This window comes from Acomys russatus, chromosome 2, assembly GCF_903995435.1.
Source record: "Acomys russatus chromosome 2, mAcoRus1.1, whole genome shotgun sequence".
Classification (NCBI taxonomy): domain Eukaryota; kingdom Metazoa; phylum Chordata; class Mammalia; order Rodentia; family Muridae; genus Acomys; species Acomys russatus.
This window is the reverse complement of record NC_067138.1, coordinates 69,635,287-69,657,035: the sequence shown is the minus strand read 5'-3', so window position 1 is coordinate 69,657,035 and position 21,749 is coordinate 69,635,287. Positions and strand designations below refer to the sequence as shown.

Sequence of the window (21,749 nt, the reverse complement as noted above, 5' to 3'; positions counted from 1 at the left end):
TAGACAGGCCCTACTCATCTAGACTTGTTTGATTTACACATCTTTTAATGTTCCTCCTAGATTGTTCTAGATTCCCAGAGCACTGAGCGTGAATGAGTGTGTGTGTGTGTGCGCGCGCGCGCATGCGTGCGTGTGTTAAATTAATCGTACTTTGATTTTTCCATTTGGAAATAATACAGAACAAACTTTTTTCTTTTAATCATGGTGGGCATTGGGCCCAAGACCTTGCATATGTTACATGACATTGTTTCTCTAGTACCAAAGAAACCTTTAAAAAATAACTTCCTTCATTCTTTGTAATTGCTCAAACCCAGGTTTGTCTGAACTTGTGGTTTTTCTACGTCTGCTTCCAGAGCACTTGTGGTGTTACCATGACAATGTGAGTGTGGCTCACAACTGCCTGTAACTTTAGCTCTAGGAATCTGAACATTCTTTTGGCCTCCATGAGCATCTGCATACATGTGGCACCCATGCTCTGCCTGCGTCTGCCTCCCAAGTGCTTAAAGGTGTGTGCCACCACAGCCGGCTGCTCTTTAGTTTTTGTAGGACACAACATTTTAATAAAGTCATACTGTGTGTCAAAGTGAGAGCTGTGTATACTGACTTGTTGAGTGGCCTTTTTTCCCCCCCTTCTTCAGTAGAATCAGAAATACTTTTGTAGTTAATCTGAATATCAACTTTAAAATATTTTAAGAGTCTGGGAAACTACTTTCTGTTGGTAGAAAATTTCTTGTTTGAAAACAGAAATTTGGTTTGTACCAAATCTCTTGGAAGTACATGGCTACCTCATAAAATCTTTACCATTTTTGTACAGCAGTGATAGGCTAATGATGCATGGCTGTAAATTTACCAAAAAGATGCAAGAAAGCTGAAGTGGAGAGACCATTACACACGGTGGTGTAACTGTAGCAGGCAGGCTGCTGAAGGCTTTGCGTACTGAGGGAGGGAAGCCTTTTGCATCAGTAGAAGGGCAAGTTATTTAGTTAACTTTTATGGACCATTTGTGTGGGGTCCAGAGCTGAGGCAAAAGTTATATATGAAAGGACAGACTAACTTCTGTCGTCTTGTTAAATATTAAGCTTTACAGCACTAGTTGTCTCTCTAGAGTCTGATCTTTTGGGGTCAGGTGCCATAGATCACTGGGACTTTGTCTTGGAATGTTGGTGTAAGACAGTGCTAGTTGCTAGATAAGGCTCCAGCAATTGAGTCTTGATTGTTAAAAGTGTGCACTTTAATATTTATTTTGGGCCTTTTGGTCTCTGTGTTTTTCAGTAAGAGCAGTATTTCTACTTTGAGTATGTGGAACCAATAGTTAATAGTTTTATATTATCTCAAAATGTTTTATTTCTTAGCCAGGACTCAGGAAGCCTAGGCAGGAGTATTTTGAATTTAAGTTCTAGGTAAGCCTTCACTATAACATTCTGTCTTACCTCAAAATAATGATAATTTTTACCTTTAATATTGAACTTTTAAAACGGAATTTAAACGTAGTGGATAGAATTGCTCCTGTAATGTTAAGTTGGGATCCACCGAAGGGATTCAGAAATATGCCAGTGTCAGGTAATAACTGATTTTCTAAAGTTAGCAAATAATGACAGAACTCAACTGTTATAGTCTGCTGATGGTGTCACTGTATCTTTATGTATGTACAGGAAAAACGGCAAGTGAAAATAATTAAGGAAATTGTGAGTTGATTTATTGCAAGATTTTAAACTGAATAATGATAAAGTTAGAATTCATGTGTACCTTGCCCATGATGCCCACATTTTCTGCTGTTGGTCTGGCCACCAAATAGTCCAACATGGTGGTGCATTTCTTTAGTCCCAGCATTTGGGAAGGAACAGAAAACCTTCAAGATCATCCTTGGCTCCATTTAAAAAAAAAAAAGCGAGAGAAAAAGGGTGTGTGTGGTGGTGGAGAGTATAGTCAATAGGTAACAAGATTGAAAGCTGCTAGAAAAAGCTATCTATTCATATAATAACGTACTGTTTTCAAATCAAAAGCTCTGTATGTTGTCCACACGAGATTTATAAAGAATGTCAGTCTTGCCATTAATTAATTTTCAGATTTAACTGCTCTGTCTAAATGATAAGATGAGACTATAGCAGAAACCCAATGCTAAGGAATTAAATCTACCAAAGCCCAAATTTGCCTTATTTTGGTACAACTAATTTAAAATGAAGATTTTATGCTGCATAAGGATACTGGAACACTGGTGCCAGATTGTGACTCTACCATGCAACCTGGAACCTATGGTTATTTTCTTCAGATGTTGTTAATGTCCTTTTTTTGTTTGTTTCTTTTGGGGGTTTTGTTTGTTTGTTTCTTTGGGACAGGGTTTTGCTGTGTAGCCTTAGCTGTCCTGGACTCACTTTATAGCTCAGGCTGGCCTTGAAGTCACAGAGACCCCCCTGCCTCTGCCTCCCAAGTGCTGGGATTACAGGTGCATGCCCGATTGCTAATGCTCTTTTAAGATCTCATGTACTATGAGCTGCTTGAGGTGTTCAGGAGGTAGTACTTGCTGCCAAGCCTAGTGATCTGAGTTTGATCCCCAGGCAGTTCCTACATGGTGGAAGGAGAGAACTGACTTTCATATGTCTGTTGTGACACACTCATGCCTGCACATATGCACTTGTGCACACAGAAAATCAATCAATAAAATATAGTTAAAAATCCTTTCTTTCATCTGGGTGTGGTGGCGCGTACCTTTAATCCCAGCACTCTGGAGACAGAGGCAGGCAAATCACTGTGAGTTCAAGGCCAGCCTGGTCTACAGAGCAAGTCAAGGACAGCCAAGGCGACACAGAGAAACCCTGTCTAGAACTGCCCCCCCAATCCTTTCTTTCTTGTAGGTATATGTTCTGTAAGAGCTTTAAATTATGAAGCTTATTTCCAAAGCAAAGAATATCTCTTCCTATGAGCTTTACCTGTAAAATAAACTTAAAGAGATTTTGATTCCACTTACATTAAATTTGTTATTTGTAATAAGGTTTTGTGTGTGTGTGTGTGTGTGTGTGTGTGTGTGTGTGTGTGTGTGTGTATGTATGTACACCTGTGCACACATGGGAGTGTTTTTATATTTGGGAACTTGAACTTCTAAGTTGTTTGTTTTTTTTTTTAATGTCCTCTGATAACTATGAAAAAAATTAACACTTCAAAAATCATATTGTCCTTTTAAATTTAGTTGTACAAATTATTGGCAGAAACTGTGATACTGCTTTTTTGTTTGTTCGTTTACTAAAAAACTCTGATTTTTATTTCAGTCCATTGTTTCCCTGGTTCAACAGCTGCTTTTAAAGTCTTTCTTTTGGTTAGAGGTGGCCTTGGTAATTAAGTATTCTATGGGACCTTTGCAGGCATCTCTGTATACTACTGATTTTCTTCTCTCCTGCTGCTTGGAAAAGTTCTTTCATTTAAGATTGTAAGGACGAGGGTTACCTCAGCAGGAGACATAACCTAGAGCCTGAGTCACTCATAGTTTTGTATGTTGCTATTACAAACAAATAATATACAATGTGATTAACTTTACAAGCATAATGCTAAATAAAAGTCAGTATATGTTATAGAAAAATTCTAATCTATGCTGTCAAAAATAAAGCTAACAATATGCTTGAAAGATAAATGTAAATGGAGGGGGAAAGACTCTCATGTGTATGAAACGTGTATTTCTGTGTGAATGGATGCATTGTGTGTGGGTGTCTCAGGATACAAGTAAGGGGGGGGTTGGACCCCTTAGAACTGAGGTTATAGGGTCATCAGCCCCCTGGTGTGGGTGCTGGGAACTGAATTCAGGTCCTCTGAGAATAGTAGCTCCAAGAGGCCTTAACTGCTAAGCAATCTCTCAAGCCCAGCATTCTGCTTCTTGATTTGTCTGCTGATTATGCAGTCTGTTTATTTGTGAAGCTGTGATAATGTAATACTAAACTCTGTTGTATGACTGCAGTACACAAAGAAATCTATAGAGAGATACTTCGATACAGTTACAAGAGTTCTAACATCTGCACAGGACGAACACATTATACACAGTTGAATGTGTATATGTGGTCAAGCCAAGTGTAGGCTGTACATCTGTAATCCCAGCAGAGGCAGGAGGATTCCTGTGAGTTCCAGGCCAGCCTGGTCTACAAAGAAAGTCCAGGACAGCGAAGGCTACACAGAGAAACCCTGTCTTGAAACAAACAAACAAACAAACAAACAAACCAAACCAAACAAAAGAGACTCTTAGTGGTCACTCTGATGTCTATTTTCCTTTACTTTGAAAACAGAATTCCCAAAATATTACTAGACTGGCACACAAGAATAAAACCAATTTCCTTCTCCCATTTGAATCTGGGAGGTCAGTGGGAAGAGAAGATTGACAGGGATGAAGTCCTGCTTTAAGCTCCCTCACCCTCTTCTCTAAGGAGGGCAGTGGTGATGATAGTCATGATTTGAATGCTTAGTCATGCAGGAGTGGAGCACCAGTGCTCGAGAAGAGTTTGGAGGTGTGCCCTTGTTGGAGGACGTATGTCACTGGGAAGGGTGGGGCTGAGGGAGGTGTTCAAAAGCCCAAGCCAGGCCCAGTCTCAGTCTCTCTTGGGCAATGGATCCAAGATGTAGCTCTCAATACTTACCCAGCACCATGGGTGTGTCATGTTCCTAAACCTCTGAAACTGTAAGCAAGCCCTCAATTAAATGCTTTCTTTTTAAGAGTTGTCTTAATCATAGTGTCTGTTCACAGCAATAGAACAGTGACTAAGTGATAAAATGCAGTTTTACAATTGAGAAAGTAGTCACAAGTTAGGAGTAGAAGATCATATTAGAAAACATTGTTCCTAAACAAGAAATCAACCCCCTTATCACCTACCCACATTTCAGAAGATCTAAAAATATACCCAAGTCTGTAGTTTGTCATTTGAATTACAGCATTCTTACCTCTCTGAATTAATATATCATACTGAAATAATACTCCTGTGATCAACCTGGCTTAATCCACGAATATAAGAACAAGTGAAAACCAGGAAATTATAAAATATGTCACTGCATCAATGAGTAGAGACAAAACCTTATGACAAATAAATAAAAAGCACAATTATAGCTGTTGGTAACAAATAAAACAGAAAAAGAAACTTAACAAAGTATGATAAAGAATTATTACCAAAACCTAATAATCACGATTATATTGAAAGATCAAACAATAGATGACACTTGAGTATAGCTTATATTTTCATGCTCTGGGTATGTCTTACTTTCCTCTGAGCAACCTTGTGTGTAAAAGTAACTTATTTTCCTTGCTCAATTGTTGTCTGGCAAGCTTACTGCCTTCTTCGGCTAACCTAGGCCTAGTCCTGGAAGCTTCTAGCCTTCATACAATCTAACCAAGGCCTAGAATGTTTTCAGCCTCTGGGACTGACTTACTACTTAATAAGATCACCCTTATTTGCTCTTTGTGAGCTCTGGGCTGGCTGGTTCAACTTAGCTGTTCTGGTTCAACCTCCTCTCCCAGATGACTTCTTCAATCTGGCTTGTCTCTCAGCCCTGGAATTGCTCTGCTTGGCTTCAAACTAACTCAACAATCTGCTCTAATCTTATGGCTCCTTCTCACTTTCTGACTCATTCTGTCCTCACCTGAGTTCTTTCTCTGCAACCATCTCTCTATTACTGTCCTGGTAAAGTACTGCCTCCTCTCTGAAAAACTGCCTCTTAAGTAGCTTCCCTTTCCTCTCTCTTCTTATGAGAGTTGGGTGTATCCTATTCTGTCAAATCTTCTCTGATTCATCACCTTTTCTGCCACTCAATTAGACATCATTTTCGAACATGGGTGCTTCCTTCTACAAACTAACGTTACTTTCATTTGGGATTAAAGGTATGTACCACCATGCCTGGACCTAAGCTTTTCTTTCCCTCATACTTCCTGTATACCAGGCTGGCCTTGAACTCAGATCTGCATGCCTCTCTCTCCTGGATTAAAGACGTGTTTGTATTCCAGTTGGATCACACAGACCTAGAAGGTCTTTGGATGTGATCTCTTGCCATAATAGCCAATATCTTAATTAGCATTTTTCTATAACTGGGTTTATCCATATATTGAAATATATTAAATCCCAACTCTGCTTCATAAAAAAGATTTAAAAAGCTATTTGTATTAGAGCTTAAAATAAGACAACCAAATTATCACTACCATCTAACTTACTTGAGGGGGTTACCAGTGAATAACTAACACATGTGTGAGATAATCTTGGTATTCATATGCTTGAAATTACCTTCATTTGAATCACTACAAAGCTGAAAGACTAATGACATAGCATGTATGAGGTCCTGGGTGCAATACCCAGAAATACAAAAACAGCAGTGTACTAACAGTACATATCCAGTTACAAATACAAGTGGAAAAATAGCAACACAATCTAACTCAAGCTAGAATGGTCACACATATCTATAGTCATATAGCTAAGGAGGCTGAGGGAGGGAGATCATGAGTTCAAAGCAATCTTGCCACACCAAGTGTGTCCAGGCCAAACAGGTCAATAAAGTGAGATTCTGTCTCCGTGACTGCTCCCAGAAAATTAGTTTATGTGCATATGGTAATATTAGAATAACAGTTCCTTGAAAGTTTGTCATTCACATAAGAAACTCTGGCAGTTAGAGAAGGAGGGTAGTTGTAAAGTGCTTGTCTCATAAACCAATTGCTCAGATACAATGCAACTGGGAAACTGGAGTTTGCTGGCCAGCTGCTCTAGCCTGAGGGGCTTTAAATCAGCGAGCTCCTCTCTTCTCAAAAGAGGCACACAGCATTCCTGAGGATGAAGCCCAAGGTTACCCACATTCACAAATTCATATACACAAACATGAAGGAAAAGTCATACTAACTGTAAAAGAGAAATGCTAGGTTGATGTCAGTATTACATGTCTCAACTTTTGTGATTGTCATATAGGTACATAGATCTGTCAGAGATCATCAAAATCTCTTGCTCGACATTTATTTAGTTTTGTGGTGGAAATGCAAGATTGGTTTTTGAGACACTTCCTTGAGTAGCCCAGGCTGTCCTTGAACTCTCTTTAGTCCTCCTACCTCAGTTTCTACAGTACTAGGCTACAGAACATCCGAGCATCAGGGCTGGAGAGATGGCTTAGCAGTTAAGAGTGTTTGCTGCTTTTTCAGATGACCTGAATTCAGTTGCCAGTACCTACATCAGGAGACTCCCAACTGCCAGTAACTCCACCTGTAGAGGTTCCGATGCTGTTCCCTCAGGCCTCCACAGGCTCCTGCACACACTTGTGCTATACAGAAAACAAAACAACCCTACACAGTGGCTCTCGTCTGTAATTCCCTTACTTGTGAGGTGAGGATGTAAAGATGGGTGAGTCTCAGGCTTGCTTGAGCATCATGAAGTAACCCTGTCTCAAATCCAAGGGGTGGGGAATATAACGTCATAATATAGTACTGGCCTGGTGTTTGCAAAGACCTGGGTTTAATTTCTACCACTGATAAGTAAACAAACAGGTCACTAAACAATGTAAAACCACTTCTTCCACACACCTCTCAAAACATGGTATTTGATAATTTTTAGTGTTCCTTGGTGAAATACAACATTTATGAAAACTACTAATATTTTCATATTGTTATTTTAGTTATGACAATAGTCTTATTGTTCTGTTTGTTTATTCTACCTTGTTGTTTCTGGGAATCATACTTAGGTCATCCGTTTTGGCAACAGGCACCTAGTGAGCTATCTGGCAGGGGCCCTGCTTTGGCTTTTCATGTTCACATGATTGGTTAGGAACATTTCTGCAACTTCAGATTTTTAAAAATAATTTACTCATTTTTATTTTATGTGCATTGGTGTTGTGTTTGCATGAATGTCTATGTAAGGGCGTCAGATCTCATGGAACTGGAGTTAAAAGACAATTGTGAACTTCCATGTGGCAGCTGGAATTGAACCTGGGTCCTCTGGAAGAGCAGACAGTGCTCTTAACCCTTGAGCCATCTCTCTAGCCCCCTGCAGCTTCAAACTTTCTGTCAAGTCTTTTAAATACAGTTCTTTCCTGGTTATCTAAATAAATCAGATTTTTAGATTTCATAGATAACATTTTCAGTTAGTGTGAAGCAGTGTCCTGAATTACTAAGAACAGCAAAAGGAAAAAAATTCACTTAGATTCATTTAATACCAAATAGTAGAAACAATGTGATTTCCAGGTTGAAAAGTTTTGTTTGCTTTTTAAAGAATATACAATTGATTACTTTGTCTTAGACACTGTGCCAAGATGTTGGCCAGGCACTGGAAAAGCTAGCTGTATCTGTTTTTGTCCAGTCTTTTGGGATCGATCCTTTGGGCTAGCCCTTTTAAAGTTGATATGCATGCAGTTTCTTGAGGAAACAGTAGTTGAGGCACCCTGTTCCCTGTGCCAGAGGCAGTCTTCGAGGTTGAATCATCCAGGCTGCCTGCCTTGTCTTCATTATCATTCTGGTTTTTGTTATGAAAATAAGCAAACTTTTGAAATTATTAGTAGAGGTATGTTTGTACATATATACATAGAACATGCAAAGTGTATAAATTATACAGTGCATAAACTTTAGTAATCATTATAGGTAGGTCAGTTCTAGGTAGTATGATTTAAATAAAATCTTGTTATGTGGGGCTGGAGAGATGACTCAGAGGTTAAGAGCACTGTCTGTTCTTTCAAAGGTCCTCAGTTCAATTCCCAGCAAACACATGGTGGCTCACAACCATCTATAATGAGATCTGGTGCCCTCTTCTGGCCTGCAGGCACACATGGGGGCAGAATACTGTATAAATAATAAGTAAATAAGATCTTTTAAAAAAAATCTTGTTATGTGCTAGGATAATGAGTTTATTTTTGCAGTGGCTGGTCTGAAATGTTAGTGCAGAACGGCATCGTGGGGGGCACTCTGCTGTAGAGTGGTGGGTGGCATGCCCGTAGTATGAAGTTTTTAGGGGATATTTTAAAAATGAATATTTCAGCCAGGGTCTGCTTTTACTACTGAATAGGATTCTCATAAGAACAGAAAATTTAACTAATAAAATACAAAGTTTATATCGTAATCTTTCCTAAAATTTGTTTTAAGTCTTGGCTGTCCTGGAATTCTCAGACTGGCCTTAAACTCAGACATGCTGCCACTGCCTCCTGAGTTCTGGATTAAGAGTGTGTGCACCACTGTGTGGCTTAAATTTTATTGTTTTAATTATCTTTATTTAGCAGTAAAACAATTAGAAAAGAGTTTAAAAATATATTAGTGGCTGGAGAGATTGCTGAATGGTTAATAGCACTATTGATGCTCTTGCTCTATGAAGCTATATAATTTATTTACCCTAATACTTTTCCTCAAAACAAATCAAACAGAAAAATCACAGACAACAATTTAAAACAGCTTTTTGATGGTTAGAGTGAAAAACCAAAAGTGGGTTCATCAAGAGGCGGTTGTTTTCATTTCTCACTCATATGATTCTCATCGACCCCATACCTCCATGAATTTCAAATCTGATACGCTAGGTCAAGTGTGACAATTTAGTTAATACAGTATGTCAACCCAAATTAGTTTCAGTAATTAAAAAGAAAATCTTATGTTTTTTAGCTAATGGGAATGACCACAAGAAATTTAAAGGAGATAGACCTCCCTGTTCGCCTTCCCGTGTTCTCCATCTTCGCAAAATTCCATGTGATGTCACCGAAGCAGAGGTCATATCATTAGGTCTACCATTTGGCAAAGTCACTAACCTTTTGATGTTGAAAGGAAAAAGTCAGGTATGTAACATTTAAAGATTGCCACTGAGTGTTTATCTTCTGGGTGTTAATATTTTATATACTTTCTATTTTCTTGAACTTAAGAATTAACTAGGTGAATTGAGACAGGGTCTCTGTTGCTCTGGCTGATATAAAATTCATAAACTCAGGTGACCTTTTAAGTTGAGCCCTCCAAAGATGGAGAACCACAGGGTGTTTGCCTCCTTGACGGCCTCTCAGCTTGTCTTACTATTTGACCACAAAGCAGTTTTTGTTTGTTTTTCTTTTTTGGGGGGGTGGGGGCTTGTTTTTCGAGACAGAGTCTCTCTGTGTAGCCGTGGCTGTCCTGGACTCGCTTTGTAGACCAGGCTGGCCTCGAACTCACAGCGATCCGCCTGCCCTGCCTCCCGAGTGCTGGGGTTACAGGTGTGCCATCATGCTCTACTCACAAATTAAGTTTTAAGTAGATTTTTTTTCCTTATATGACAATAAACAGGAGAATTTCTTACCTATTGACTCAGGGTCATTTTCTTTGTTTGTTTGTTTGTTTGCTTTTTAGAGATTTATTTATTTATTGTATATGACTGCTGTATCTGCAGAAGAGGGCATCCCATCACATTATAGATGGCTGTGAGCCACCATGTGGTTGCTGGGAATTGAACTCAGGACCTCTGGAAGAGCAGGCGGTGCTCTTTACCACTGAGCCATCTCTCCAGCCTGTCATTTTCTTTCTGAAAACATATTTTGTATTTTACTTACTTTCTGTTTTCTACTACAGGATGGTTCTGAAAGACATCTTGTAATTACTAGGTGCCCTTGATAGAGAAATTATATTTGTCCAAATAAAAAATTAGTTAAAATATCCAAACTATGCAGTTATTACTATAAGCTAAAACCTAGTCAGCCTTTAGATGGGATTCATGAGTTGGAACAACTGGGCATAATGGCACACGCCTGTAAGCCCAGCGCTAGAGAAGCAGAGGCAAGTGAATCTCTGTAAGTTCAAGGCTAGCCTGGTGAATTCCATACATAGTAAGTTCCAGCACAGCAGGGTTATGTTTAAACAAAACAAACAAACAAACAAACAAAACCTTTCTCAAAGCCAAATTAACCAAACAACAACAAGAAGACTTGAGAGCTATCTCATTCTGTAAAATAAAATTGAATGTGTAGCTAAACAATTGTTAGTGTTTTAAAAATAGAAAAGAAGAAACAATTTTTAAAGGCTAGAGATTTTTGAGTGGTCAGCAGTTATGAGCACTTGTTGCTATGAAGAGAACTTAGCTCAGTTTCTGGTCCTACATAGTGTCTGAGAGCTGGCTGGAACCCCAGTTCCAGGAACTCTGACTGACACCCTCTCTGGAGTTCCATGGGCACCAGTCGTAAACTTGGTACACATAGATACAGGCAGGCAAATATATGCATAAAGCAGAAAATAAATCTTACATATATTTTAATGGGTTGGCTTATAGTAGGCCACTTTGTGAGAGCTAATTTCTTTTTGCATTTTTTTTTTTTTAACTGCTGTGAATCTTCTCTTTTGCTTTGGTCTGTTGTAATCTGTCGGTTATCACAAAACAATGTCATGTCTCTTCCTTCAATAAAAATCATTGAATACAGTGTATATTCTAGTTGTAGAATTATCATGTTACTTTTTTAGTAATTTGAGAGACATAAAAGAAACTTCATTGTACAAATGAGTTTTTCCATTAAATTGTTTTTTTGTTTTGCTTTTGGTTTTTCAAGATAGGGTTTCTCTGTGTAGCCTTGACTGTCCTGGACTCACTTTGTAGACCAGGCTGGCCTCAAACTCACAGCAATCCACCTGCTTTTCCTCCCTAGTTCTGGGATTAAAGGCGTGTGCCACTACTGCCCGGCTTAAATTGTTTTTTAAAAAGTATTTTTATTACTTACTTTTGTGAGTTTCTACCTACCGAGCTGGTTTTTTTTTTTTTTTATCTTTCAGGATAAATTTTAATTAATACATTCAAATATACAATTTCTATGTATAAATAGGATATTCATGTGGGGTTCGTTTGGTGGTGGTGGTTGTTTTAAAGACAAGGTTTCTCTGTAGTTTTGGTTGTCCTGGAACTTGTTCTATAGTAGTAAGTTCTGCCTTGAATTGGAATTCTTCATCTATTCAGGATAATAGCGTCTGACTAGATACATAGTTTGTAAATGTTTTATCCCATTAGTGTATTTCTTCACTCTAGAGTTGTTGGTTTTTTTTTTTTTTTTAAGTTAAAAAAAAAAACTTGTTATTCAGAAGCTTTTTTAGCCTCAATTTTATTTTTGTCTTTGTGTCCTCCCCCACCATACCATCAAAAACAAAACAAACAAAACTTGCTTTTTCAGTATTTCTGAAACTGAGGGTTTTTGTTTTGTTGTTTTAAGATATTGTTTATTTTATATATAAGTGCTCTATCTGCATGTATACTTGCATCCAGAAGAGGGCATCAGATTCCAGTATTGATGGTTGTGAGCCGCCATGTGATTGCCGGGAATTGAACTCAGGACCTCTGGAAGAGTAGACAGTGCTTTTATCCACTGAGCCATCTCTCCAGCTCAAAACTTGAGTTTTCTTGAGGTGAATAAGGGAGCTTCATTTTCTGGTATCTGACAAAATGTAGTAAGTGCCATGCTCATAGGAAGAACTGTGGGCCTCCTTGTTTCAACTAAGACCCCACTAAAATAAAATTCTAACTGTTAGCACACTTTTGGTTGTCCTGAAAATCTTGTATACTCAACACTGTAATGAAGAAGACAACAAATCCAGACCTCAGAGATTTCGTAACACACTGTAATGTGTTACCTATTCCTTGTACTTTTCTTGAGTAGTTTTGTTTATAAAGAAGGTGGCATGAACCTGGGTAATGTGTGATTCTGTTCGTTTTGTTTAATAAACAGCATCCCTGTAATAATTAAGGTGAGATTGATAAGATTTAGAGAAGTTAAGTAACATTCTGTAATACTCAGTCTGTGTGCTTACTCATTTCTTGGAGTCGGTACATGTCTGTCACTTAAATTGTAGTTCCTTCTACTAAAAAGTCTATGGGTTGCATGTTCATAACTAAAATTAATTGTCTGTGAAAGGCAATGTACATGTAAGGCACAGCTTTATCATAGCATAGATGTTTGTAAGTCATCATGTGGTTGCTGGGAATTAAACTCAGGACCCCTGGAAGAGCAGGCAGTGTTCTTAACCTCTGACCCCCTCTCCAGCCCCCTACTTTAATGGTTGTTAAGGACACATCCATCTTTGGAACTTTTTTACTGTTTTGAACTGAAATTCCCTGTCTTAGTAACAACTTTCGAATTCTTCCTTGTCTTGGCCTCTATCAACTATGATTCTATTTTCAGATTATGACTTTGTGTCTAGGTAATTTAAAAGTATTTTTGTACATTTGTTAATTTCCATTAAGATTGTCATTTCTTGCAGCTGGACGTGGTGGCACACGCCTTTAATACCAGAAGGCAGGCAGGGATTATAAAGCCAGGCTAGGACATCTAGGGCTACAGACATAGAAACTCCTGTCTCAAAAAACAAACAAACAAACCACTGTCATGTCTCCTCATCATAATATGTTAAGATTTTTTTAAAAACAAAATTTCTTGCAATATTTTTAAAATGTATTTGCTTGTTTTTGTCTGTCCTTGAATTCACTATATAGACCAGGCTAGCCCTGAACTCAAAAACTCCATGCCTTGGCCTCCTGAGTGCTAGGATCAAAGATATGTGTTACTACATGTAGCTTGCAATAGAACTTTGTTAAAATTTTTATTAGTTTATTCAGATTACAACTAAATTGTTATGCCATCACTTGTATCCTCCCATTCCTCCCTCCTGCTTTCACCCTATTCCCCTCCCATAGGTCTTGGACCGAGGGGGACTTCCTCCCCCACTATATGGTCATAAGCTATCAAGTCTCATCTTGGTAGCCTGCTTATTCTTTCTTTGAATGCCACCAGGCCTCCCAACCAAGGGGAAGTGGTCAAATATGGGGCACCAGAGTTCATGTCAGACTCAGTCCCCACTCTCCACATAATTGTGGAGAATGTCCTGTACATTGGGTAGATCAGAGGAGGGGTTCAATGTTTATTATTGTACTGTCCTTGGTTAGTGCAATTGTTTGAGCAGACACCCCTGGGCCCCAATCCACCTTGTCTAGATGTGGCAATAGAACTTTTAATGAAGCAAGGTTTGCCTCATTTTTTAATGGCTGATAAAAAAGAGAATGTAAACATACCAGGCACACTGAGCACTAAAATTTATGCAACAATAACCTGGCCAAAATGAACAAACTTTTCTTATATAATCCTTTTTCTCATTATAAAATAGTATTTAATAAGCAGCCATAATCATAAACCATTTTTTTTAAGGATTTATTTATTATGCATACAGTCCTCTGTCTGCATGTACATCTGCAGGCCAGAATAGGGCATCAGATCATATTGTAGGTGGTTGTGAGTCACAATGTGGTTGCTGGGAATTGAACTCAGGACCTTTGGAAGAGCAGTCAGTGCTCTTAACCTCTGAGCCATCTCTCCAGCCCTCATAAACCATTTTAAACTCACCTATAATATACTAATAATATAATTTATTAAACACAAAAATGGGAGTATAAGACAGGCATGGGGGGTGCATACCTTTAACCCCAGATTTCGAGAGGCAAAGGCATGAAAAGCTAGCATGGTTAAAAACACTGGCTGTGGCCAGGCATGGTAGCAGTCGACATTAATCCCACTATTTGGAAGGCAGAAGCAGGTGGATCTCTTTGAGTTTCATGCCAACCTAGTCTACATAATAGAGAGCCTCTGTCTCAAAATAAACTAAAGCATACTGGCTGATTTGATTCCCAGTGCCACTAGGCAGCTCACAATCCTAACTCTACTCCCAGGTAATCCAACATTCCCTCTAACCTCCATGAGAACTAAGCACGACCATAGTGCAGGTAAGTGCATGCAGGTGGAACACACATACATATAAAGATTTTTAAAATAAACCTTTAAAAAAAGAATCCAGGGGAAGGGTGATAGAAAGATGGCTCAGAGATTAAGAGATCATAAATTCAATTTCCAGCAACTATATGATGGCTCACAACCATCTGTAATGAGATCTAGCGCCTTCTTCTGGCCTGCAGCTGTACATGCAGGCAAAACACTACACATAGTATCTAGATAGATAGACCTTTAAAAAAAAAGCCTGACATGGTGGCACATGCCTTTAATCCCAGCCCTATAGGAGGCAGAGGCAGGCAGATCTCTGTGAGTTCGAGGCCAGCCTGATCTACAAATTGAGTCCAGGACATCCAAAGCTACACAGAGAAACTCTGTCTTGAAAAAAAGCAAAACAAAACAAATCTTGAAAAAAAGAAAAATAAATTTTCCACATGGAATCTAGACAAGGCATTATTGATGTTCTTCCAGAACAACTAGTAAAAGAGTTCTACTTTCATAATCTGAAAGTTATAACCCAAAGCCACTACCCAGGGAGAAAGCTGATGAAACTATTCCCACCTCTCTCCCTAATATTCCACCTTTACAAGTGGTTTCAGCGACATCAGAATCTCTTGGTGAAGTATATTACTAAAGAGCTCTATGACCAAAATAAACCAACACAACAGCGAATGATGACTTACAAACATCTATGCTATGATCTTATGCCCTCTTCTGGCTTGCAGGTGTACATGTCGGCAGAGCACTATATATAATAAATAAATCTTTTTTAAAAATTGCAACCATTAAAGTGTACACTTACAAATGACTTAAAGAGGAATTTATTCTGTGTATTTTACAGTTTGGGAAGTGAGGAGAGGGTTGGAGAGAGGGTTGCTTTTTTACTTCTAAATCTTATCAACCTCACCTTAATTCTTACAGGGATGCTGTTTATTAAACAAAACGAACAGAATCACACATTACCCAGGTTCATGCCACCTTCTTTATAAACAAAACTACTCAAGAAAAGTACAAGGAACAGGCAACACATTACAGTGTGTCATGAAATCTCTGAGGTCTGGATTTGTTGTCTTCTTCATTACAGTGTTGAGTATACAAGATTTTCAGGACAACCAAAAGTGTGCTAACAGTTAGAATTTTATTTTAGTGGGGTCTTAGTTGAAACAAGGAGGCCCACAGTTCTTCCTATGAGCATGGCACTTACTACATTTTGTCAGGTACCAGAAAATGAAGCTTCCTTATTCACCTCAAGAAACTCAGTTTCGAGCCAGGCGGTGGTGGTGCACGCCTTTAATCCCAGCACTCAGGAGGTAGAGGCAGGTGGATCCCTGTGAGTTCGAGGCCAGCCAGGTATATAATGTGAGTCCAGGACAGCCAAGGCTACACAGAGAAATCCTGTCTTGGGGGAGGGGGGAAAGAACAACAACAACAAAAGAAAACTCAGTTTCAGAAACACTGAAAAAAAATGCAATAACAGTAACAAAAAAAGCTGTATTGCCATTTTCATCCCATCACAGAAGCTACAGCCGCCTGTATAGGGTAAGACATGAAATGCTGAGAAGCTCTTGCATCTCTGCTTTCCCCATGCTCTTTCTCCATCTTATGTTATATAGTGATCATAAGTGCCACTTGAATGATTCAAATCAGTACTGACTTAATGCAAAAAGTTCCTATATTTCCCTAATTTTCATAATTGATCCTCTGTATCTCACAGTATTTTTAAAATAATTTTTATTTGAAGGTTTGAAGCTAGTTTATTCTTTAGTATCTCTGGATCTTATGTGAAATGTGGATATGTGGGATCTGTGTTTTTGTTTTTGTTTGGTTGGTTTTCTTTGTTGAGACATAATTTTTCTGTGTAGCTTTGGCTGTCCTGGAGCTCATTCTGTAGTCCAGGCTGGCCTCCAACTCAGAGATCCACCTGCTTCTGCCTCTTACATGCTGAAATTAAAGGTGTGTGTCACCACCTGGCCACATCTGTGTTGGTTTTGTTTGTTTGTTGGGTTTTTGAGACAGAGTTTTTCAGGGTAACCTAGGCTGCCCTGGACTTGCTTTGTAGACCAGGCTGGCCTCGAACTCACAGTGATCCACCTACCTCTGCCTCCCTGAGCACTGAGATTAAAGGCGAGCTCCACCAGGCTCGGTTCATATCTGTGTTTTTACGAAAAGCTTCACACTTATTTCTAAGCCTTAGGAGCATTCGCTAAAATCGTGGCTGACTATAGGGTGGTAGATAAGATAATAAAGGTTGTAAATATATGTTCAAAAAGATTTTTTTCTTCACAGGATTTGGAGCAAAGATGGTTAGGTAAATATGGTATATAGCAAATTCTTGGTATATTAAATTAATACTATCTGATGACAACGCACACTTGGATTCTCATTGTGGGTTGGAGTTTTAAGTCTTAAAGAAATTCTTATCACAATCTTAAATTGGGAACCTTGAAGTAATTAAAAGTATCTCACCTGTGGGCAAATGATTATGCCCACATCTTTAGTCCCAGCACTGGGGAGGCACAGGCAGGTACCTCTCTGGGTTCCAGGACAGCCTGGTCTACAAAGAGAGTTCCGGGATATCCAGGGCTATATGGAGAAATCCTCAAAACAAGCAAACAAACTACCACCAACAAAACCAACAAAGTATCTCACATGTATAATGAAAAAATTACAAGTAGAGAGGTATTTTGGTTTTGTTTTTTGTTATGTGATATTACCCAGTCCTAATCTTTGCTAGTTGATAATAGTTCAAGTGCTGTGTGCAGGGCTATGTGTACATATATAATATGCAAATGTGTGAACACAATGTTTATGTGAATATAGTATGTAAACACAACCTTCACATATATAAAACAGAAAAAATACTTGACACAGATTTGTATATAGTGTTTACTTTAAAGTATACAGGATGAATGTTGGTTAGAAGCATAATTTAAAAGTGAGAAAAACTGAATGTGGATGCTGGAGAGCTGGCTCAGTGGTTAAGAGCACTGACTACTCTTCCGGAAGTTCTGGGTTGGATTCCTGTTACCCACATGTTAACTGTCTGTACCTTGAGATTCAGGGATTCCCTCTCCCTTTTCTGGTGTCTCTGAGCATGCATATATAGGGCTCATAGACATATGTGAGACAAAAACAAACAAACCTCATACGTAAAAAATGAAATAAAGAATTAAAAAAAGAAAACTGATTGTGTATGCTACTAATTTGAATAGATGCGAAAGCATCTATTCACTGGTATTGAATAGCTCTTTTCTACAGAATATCAGACAGACCATCTAACTAGCACTGTAACCTGACAGCCATTTCATGCTGTAGTTGTAAGTGTTACAGATTGCTTATATAGCTGAATATTTTAACAGAGGAAACTGAGGCTTGGAGTTATCTGTGACCAGGTTACTGTTGATAGGTAGAGATTTAAATCAGGTTTTACTCAGGCAATGAGCATTTCTCATTCCCTCCTGTAAGATCAGGTATGTTGTCTCCTTCCCAATGTTTGTGATATGAACTCTGAAACAAAAGAATGTTCCATTTAATTTGAAGATGGCTGGTTTATAAAAACAAAGAAAAACAAATAATTATGGCCCGATCCTATTTAAAAGTCTAGGTAAATAGCCAGGCGTGATGGTGCACGCCTTTAATCCCTGCACTTGGAGGCAGAAGCAGGCAGATCTCTGAGTTTGGGGCCAGCCTGGTCTACAAATCGGGTCCAGGACTGGCAGGGCTGTTACACAGAGAAACCCTGCTTGGAACACTCCCTCCCCCCAAAAGGCATTTAGATAGAGTAGTACTTTTCAATCAACCTTCCCCCTTTTCCCGTCCTCTAACAGGCTTTTTGGCTTTTTCTCATTTATTTTAAGCATGGTCTCACTATGGTCTGTACCAGGCTGTCTTGCAACTCAGAGATTCTCCCACTTCTGCCTCCAGTTCTGGGATTAAATGTGTGCACCACTACACTCACACCTGGACTTTTGTTTTTAACTCCTTTACTTGTCTCTATTGAATGAAATTCTAGCCTCTCTTTTGTGTACTCTAGCAATTTAGCCCCAAGATTTAAACAAAGAAACAAACAAACAACTCAAAAACCCAAAAAATTAAATCATAGCTCCTCCTGAAAGTATTCATTTGTAATGGTGATGCAAAAATATATTTTTGCCTTTATAACTTTTTAAACATTTAAAGAAACAGAAATAGATATATAACTCAAGAGAAAATATTTAATCAACTAGCAGTTTCCTTAAGTTGAAAGCTTTTATTGGACCCAATTTTCCAAATTAGTTTTATTCGCCTGTGGACAGTGTCACGTATGCCAAAAAAGCAGAAGTTTAAACTAGTATAGAATGACTGTTAACTATCTTTTGTTTTTATTGCAGGCCTTTTTAGAAATGGCTTCTGAAGAAGCTGCTGTTACTATGATAAATTATTACACTCCTGTTACTCCTCATCTTCGAAGTCAGCCTGTTTATATCCAGTATTCCAATCACCGAGAACTTAAGACTGACAATCTGCCTAATCAGGCTGTAAGTATTATAGGCATCTGCAAGAATAATTATAAAAAATGTGGTATCATTACTTAAATATTTCTATACTTTAAGAGAAGAACCACCATATTTTTTTTTATTTTATTATTAGGATTGCATATATAATTGTTCTTAAAGTCTTAATAATAAGAGCCAGGCATGGTGGCGCACGCCATTAATCCCAGCAGTTGGGAAGCAGAGGTAGGTGGATCTCTGTGAGTTTGAGGCCAGCCTGGTCTACAAAGCCAGTCCAGGACCGTCAAGGCAACACAGAGAAACCATGTCTGGAAAAACCTTTTAAATAAAAACAGTTTCATTTGAAAACATTGAAAGTTGGGCTGGAGAGCTGGCTCAGAGGATTAGGGCATCGTATGCTCTTCCTAAGGTCCTGAGTTCAATTCCCAGCAACCACATGGTGGCTCACAACCATCTATAAGAGATTTGGTGTGCAGACATACATGCAAGCAAAACACTGTATATCTAATAAATCTTTAAAAAAAGAAAAAACATTGAAAGTTGTGGCAGTAGAAATGACATTTATTGGGTTGTACATGGAGTCACATTCTTATAGTCTTAGCAGTGGGAAGCTGGAAACACAGGGAGAGTCTCAAAAAAGCGAGAAATAACATTTCCCCCTTCAAAACTATTTTCACAATTAAGATAAAATTCTGTACCTCCTAAAATCGCAAATGTGAACGAAGTGCAAGAAATCGTGAGATTTTAGCCCTTGCTTTGACAGAAATGAAGTCTTGAGTTTGCCTTCCATGGTCCTTTGTGTATCTGATCTACATTCCTGGCCTGGAGTGGTGTGGAGACAGTTTAAGATCTAGAGACTTGTTCTGAAATTTTCCTTAAATGAGTTCGGACGTGAGTGAATGGGAAAAGTGTCTAACAAACATAATGCTTTTATTTCTGCTTTTTATTTTGAGTTTTTTGTGTCTTTCTGTGTTCATTTTAACTGGTTAAATAAAAATTTGCTTTAACATGGAAAAAACTTGTACAAAGCAAGTACATTTTAAGAAAATATATTCACTTGTTTTGTTTTGTTTTTTTAAGACTTACTTTTTTGTTTTACATGCATTTTGGTGTTTTATCTGTATGTATGACTGTGGAGGTGCCAGATCCCCTGGAACTGGAGTTACAGACAGCTCTGAGATGTCATGTGGGTGCTGGGGATTGAACCGAGGTCCTCTAGATGAGCAGGCAGTGCTCTTAACGACTGAGTCATCTTTCTAGTCCATTTTGTTTCTTAAATATCTTTTAATTTTTAATATATCACTTTCCCCTTTTCTGCTCTTTTCTTTAGCCCTTCCCATTCCCAGCATTACTTTTCAAATTCACAACTGCTTTTTCTTTAATTATTATTGTTAACACATGAGCTTTTATTACATACCCCCCTCCCCCAACACATGCACAGATTCTTTATGTAGCTCTGGCTGTTCTGGAATTTGCTGTATAGATCAGTCTGGTCTCAAATTCAGAGATCTGCCTACCTCTGCTTTGCAAGTACTGTTCGTGGGTGTGCATACACACCTTGCTGATTCTGTTTAGTGTTGCTTCTGAGTATGTGATTTCAGGGCTGACCACTTGGTATTGGATAATCAAGTAGAGTACTCATCTTCTTTGCTCAGCTGCTGTTAATTTTGTGTGGTTCTTTGTCAAGGAGCAGGGACCTGTGAGATTTCCCTATTCCAGTTGAGCATGTTTGTTGGTGTTGTCCTTAGGCAGCCACATGTTGAGGTAGGTTCGTGGATGTGGCTTGCCTGTCAAGTCTGGCACGGCAGACTTCTGTTTTCTGGCTTTTACATTCTTTCCCCCTCTCTTAATGATGTTCCTTGAGCCTTGGATGCAGGAGGTGTGTTGTAGATGTGTCCATTGGGGCTGGACACCTGGTAATCAGTTGCTGTCTTCATTTTGGCCAGTGGTAATGCTCTCCATCTGCTGTAAAGTGATCTTTCTTTGATGAAAGATGATCTGTTGGTATAAGGAGAAGTAGTTAGAATGCAAGTTTTTTTTTTTTTTTTTAAATGTTAAGAGAATCTTGCATGTATTCTTGTTCTAGGCCAGGAATTCTCCCAGGTTTGTTTTGTTCAGCTGAAAGATTATTAATGGAACTACTTTTATAAATTTATTTATTTTTTGGTTTTTCAAGACAAGGTTTCTCTGGGTAGCCTTGGCTGTCCTAGACATGCTTTGTAGACCAGGCTGGCCTTGAACTCACAGTGATCTGCCTTCCTCTGCCTCCCGAGTGCTGGGATTAAAGGCGTGTGCCACCACGCCTGGCTTATAAATTTATTAAATTGGAATTTTCCACATTAATCAGGAACATTTCCTGCACATAATTTTTGTTTTAGGACATACTGACATACTTCATTTTTCTTCTTGGCCATCAAATTTGGAGCCTTAAGCATACTAAGCTATAGCTCAACCTATTAAGTGTTCTTCATTGAAAATTGGTTTTATAGATCACAAATAAGAAACCTGTTCATAGTTAAACATTCAAGCAATCTAGAAAAATATGAAGAAAAAGCATCTCCTTGACCAGAGATA

The 21,749-nt window shown here is 38.6% G+C and overlaps 1 protein-coding gene across 3 annotated transcripts in view; it reads left to right on the top strand.

Moving 5' to 3' along the window:
* The window catches only part of Ptbp3 (polypyrimidine tract binding protein 3), an 83,061-nt gene that overhangs the window by 34,261 nt on the left and 27,051 nt on the right, over positions 1-21,749 (top strand). For all 3 annotated transcript variants that reach the window (XM_051162647.1, XM_051162639.1, XM_051162631.1), the window contains 2 exons: positions 9,575-9,744; positions 19,053-19,199. In XM_051162647.1, coding sequence (XP_051018604.1) covers positions 9,575-9,744; positions 19,053-19,199 — 317 coding nt within the window. The remainder of the gene's footprint in view (positions 1-9,574; positions 9,745-19,052; positions 19,200-21,749) is intronic.